At 30.0% G+C, this 4,509-nt stretch overlaps 1 protein-coding gene across 2 annotated transcripts in view; it reads left to right on the plus strand.

Annotated features, from left to right (window-relative positions):
* Nucleotides 1-2,516, plus strand: part of LOC117168821 (uncharacterized protein CG5098) — a 46,938-nt gene extending 44,422 nt beyond the window's left edge. For both annotated transcript variants that reach the window (XM_033354663.1, XM_033354664.1), the window contains exon 7: nt 162-2,516. In XM_033354663.1, coding sequence (XP_033210554.1) covers nt 162-364 — 203 coding nt within the window. In that variant the 3' untranslated portion in view covers nt 365-2,516. The remainder of the gene's footprint in view (nt 1-161) is intronic.
* The last annotated feature ends 1,993 nt before the right edge of the window (nt 2,517-4,509 follow it).

The following is a 4,509-nucleotide window of genomic DNA, read 5'->3' on the forward strand; positions in this document are numbered from 1 at the left end:
AACGTCATGAAGTAAAATAAATTGTTGTGTTTTGCGGCAAATATGAATATTTTACTTTTATTTGACCGGGAAAATTGAAAAACTTGACCGGGAAATGACCGGAAATTTTTGTTTCGATTTTTTTTGTATGTTCCTGATGCAATTTCTTTGTGTTATTTCAGGCGGTAGAGTGACAGGCTTGCAGGAGGCAGTCTGGGACGCTGCAAAGTCAGTTTGCGACAATTGCGGTTTGACGGGAGCGAATATTGGCTGTGTAAAACGTGGCTGTAAAGCCGTGACACACTACCCCTGTGCCCTCACTAACAGCTGGCTGCTCGATACCAATAGCTACATACCCAAGTGTAATATTCACCGAGTGACGTGAGATTCCGGTGAGTTTCTTCCGAGCAACCTCAAATTTCAAAAGAAGACAACAACAAGAAAAAGAAAAATTAAAATAAATGAAAAAAATAATCCAGCTGCGTAAGATGTGTTCCGATTGTGTGGGTGGGTGGGTGTATTATCGTACCAACTTGGCAGAATCTGAGAAGCTGTAGAACCAGAAAAAAATCGCCTTACGGAAGAGTAGGGCTTGCTTACAACAGCCAATTATAATGCGACGAATATCGATGAAAAAGCAACAAAAAAAAAGGGAAAGTTTGTACTTGAAGTTGAGTATACACACAAAAATAATTATGTTTGTCTGTAATTATACATACCTATACCACGTGAAAATGTGTATCATATTTATCAATGAATTGCGTAGGCTGCCGAAAAAAATTAAACAATAAATAATTATGCAATATTCGTGACGGACGAATTCCCTGTGCTTCGCACTTTACTTTCGTCAGCGGGCAGACCTCATGTAAAATACGATAAATTAATTAAAAATTAGGTATAGGAAAAGGGAAAAAAGTTTATAATGAATCTATAAACTTGAATGGGCGATTTTTGGGATCAGTACGAACGATTAGCAAGTCTCTCGTTATCAAAAATTCTAGTTTTACTACCAAAATCAAAATGACAAAATTATCATTCCTTTTTTTTTTTTTTAGTGTTTGGACTCGTTTATTTTCCTTCGATTCTTGGGCATTCTATTAAAACAACCACGAGATTGTACAGAGAAAAAGATGTACTGTTTTTAGATTAACTCATTCTAAAAAACGGGTAATCCACAAGGACCGAATCGTGTGCACGATTCGTCCTGAAGCCGGAGTGAGGACGAGTCGTGGACTGTCTAAAATACTAGAAAAATGAAATTTTTTTTAGCTTTATCTGCTTGTGACGTGAATCCCAAGGACAATTTGTACAATTTTTGCCAAAAAAAAAAGTGTTCGATCCCAATAATGTCGACTTAAATTCACTGAACTAAGTACTAGTAATCTAATACTTGGCGCGTGTAATATTTATTGTACAGAAGTAATGAGAAAATGGAAAAAATTCACTCGATTTTGCTGTTCTTCGATTCACAAGGTTTTATTGATTGTGCTGAATATAATTGTTTGATTTTGCAATTCCAAGGGGGTACAAGAACTGAATTAATTGTGTTAAAAGTGTTCTTTCGACTACCTTCAAGAAGTGATCTTGTTTCTTTTCTTTCTTTCTTTTATTTTCTTTCTTTTTCTTTTCTTTTGTTTTTCTTTTTTTTTTTTTTTTTTTTTGAAATCAAGGTGTAGACATTTTTATATACATTTTAGAGACATTTTTTTACCGCAAAAATCATAGTCACTTTGTCTGAAGATAAAATCAAGATAAGTACGATTTTTCTTTTTTTTTTTTGTGGCAATGCCAATTGTACAATTGAATCCAATTCTCTATTTTACAATCTTTTAAACACCAGTGAAAGAAACTTAAAGCCACGTTTATAATTTGAGCAGTAATTTATAAATTATTCGTCGTTTATTATCGCATATTAACTAGATTAGTAGTTAATGTTCGTTTACCCATTCATATCATTATGTCGACGATTTCTGCGAGAGTGTGAGATGATGGTGATTTTTTTTTTCTTTGGTCGCTACGGAAATTGTATACAATTGCGTAGAACATATATGATTGAAGTAGCTAAGAAAGGCAAAATTGTAAAAACAAAAAACATGAAATCATAATGTACATAATGCGTAGACAGAAGTATATATTATATACACATAATATATATTATATATATAATTATATATATATTACGAAGGCATATGTTACAATTTTTGTTTCCCTCAGCACAGAGTATGATAAGTAGGTAATGGTTTTGACTTCTCAAGCGACATCACACAAACATATTATTTTTATTATAAATACTATTATTATTATTATTATTATTATTGTCATAACTTATTATTGTCTTATTTAAAGCAGACCTTTGTACGTAGCTATCAAGGTACTTTTGGGGGAAAAAAATATATGAATTCGGATCGATGGTGTTGAAAAAGTAAGGCTTGAGGGGTTGAATTTTAGGTGTAAGATCGCGAGTACGGATATTAAAAAGTATGGTGAACTCTTTGTACATACAATACATATATAGCAACAAATTTTATGTATAAAAAGCAGCATTTTATTTAGATGCATAATATCAGTTTTAAATGTAAAGAAAGGAAAAAAAAAATAATAACAAGGTGTACTTTGTGGCGGTGTATAAAAATTTGCTATTTCTGAGGCACTTTTCAGAAATCATCCTCTTGATTATTATGACTCTTCAGATTACCAGAACAAAAATCAGCCAAAAATATTACTGTAGGTTCGCAAACGAAACGCTTATATTCCACGGTCACGTATGAAAAGGGCATACGTTTTATTTTAGGGGGTTAACTGTGGTGTTGACAAAAAAGTGGAAAAGTGTACTTTTTTAATTGAATTTGAGCACAAATAGATGATTGTAGTATAGCTGCGGTTCTGTCATTTGCTAGGTTACCGACTCTGGGTGAGTTACCATCAGTAGGTAAGTTACCATAGGTCGGTAAGTTATAATCGGTCGGTAAGCGTTGGTGTACTGCTACAGCTATACTACTGCTGACTATTGTGAAGCCTAAAAAATTGTGATGATGAGATGACGCGGGCCAAGATGATAGCTGAAGCAGATAAAAAGACGCAAACAATTTAAGCTTTGCAGAGGTGTGAAAAAAAACTTTGGGGTTTTTTTGTTTGGCACACCTCTTAGAGATTTGTAAGAATCTGAAAATTGAGAATTGCATGCCACCTACTGGATCTTTTTTGAAATCTCATTTGACTCTAAAGAACAATTTTCTTTCTGTCCTTTATGCATTTTTGTGATCTGGTTTAATATTAACAATTATTCAGCATATTGCTTTCGCTCTATCGAATTCCGTGGAATGATAGAGATCCTTGACACAAAAAAGGTACCACTAAGTATACATCTTCGTGTAATATAAATAATTAAATATAAAAATAATAAAAGTATATAAGTCGAAACATGATTAAAGAGGCTTTTCATTTGCTGAAGTATCCCAAATTTTTTTCGTTACATTGGAATATGTAACTGAAAAAACCTGGATATGTCTTGGATTCTTTTTTAAAGTTGAAGGATTTTTTGAAGAGCATACTTCTTTTTTTTTAGTGCACTATGAAATTAAATAAGAATGATTCTTCATTTATAAAAATAGTTTTAATTCTTGTTTTTTCTTTTTTCGTTTGCAAATAATTTTTTTGAACTGAAAATTTAAATATTCTATTTTTGGTTAAAAATTGATTGTTTTCAGTTGAAAATTCATATTTTTGCTTTAAAATTAAACAGTTTATTTCCAGATTTTTCTCTCTTGATTGGAAAATCTTTCTTTGTTGAAAATTCAACACATTTTGAAAAGTTGCCTTTTTTTCGTTGAAATATCAACTATTAGATTTTTCGTTTAAAATTCATCCTTTTTTGAATAAAAACTTAATTATTCAGTTGAAAGTTTAACTGTTTTTTTAATAATTACTTTTTTCGGTTGAATATTTCATAATTTTAATTGATAATGTAGCTCTTGGTTGAAAAATAATGGTACTAACTACAAATTTAGCTTCATTTTCTGACAGATAATTAATCTTTTTTAGTTAAAAATTCATTTATTTTGTAGAAAATGATTTTTTCTTTGGCTGAAAATAAATTTTTTTTTACTGAAAATGTAGCTCTTGATTCAAAAATAATTTTTTAACTTCAAATTAGGTTAATTTTTAGACAGATAATTAATCTTTTTTAGTTAAAAATTCAATTATTTTGTAGAAAATGATTTTTTCTTTGGCTGAAAATAATTTTTTTTTACTGTAAATCTAACTGTTCCAGTTGAATATTTCATAATTTTAATTGATAATGTACCTCTTGGTTGAAAAATAATTTTTTAACTTCAAATTTAGGTTCACTTTTTGACAGATAATTAATATTTTTAGTTAAAAATTCATTTATTTTGTAGAAAATGATTTTTTCTTTGGCTGAAAATAAAATTTTTTTTACTGAAAATGTAGCTCTTGATTCAAAAATAATTTTTTAACTTCAAATTAGGTTAATTTTTAGACAGATAATTAATCTTTTTTAGTTAAAAATTC

This window comes from Belonocnema kinseyi, chromosome 3, assembly GCF_010883055.1.
Source record: "Belonocnema kinseyi isolate 2016_QV_RU_SX_M_011 chromosome 3, B_treatae_v1, whole genome shotgun sequence".
Taxonomy (NCBI): domain Eukaryota; kingdom Metazoa; phylum Arthropoda; class Insecta; order Hymenoptera; family Cynipidae; genus Belonocnema; species Belonocnema kinseyi.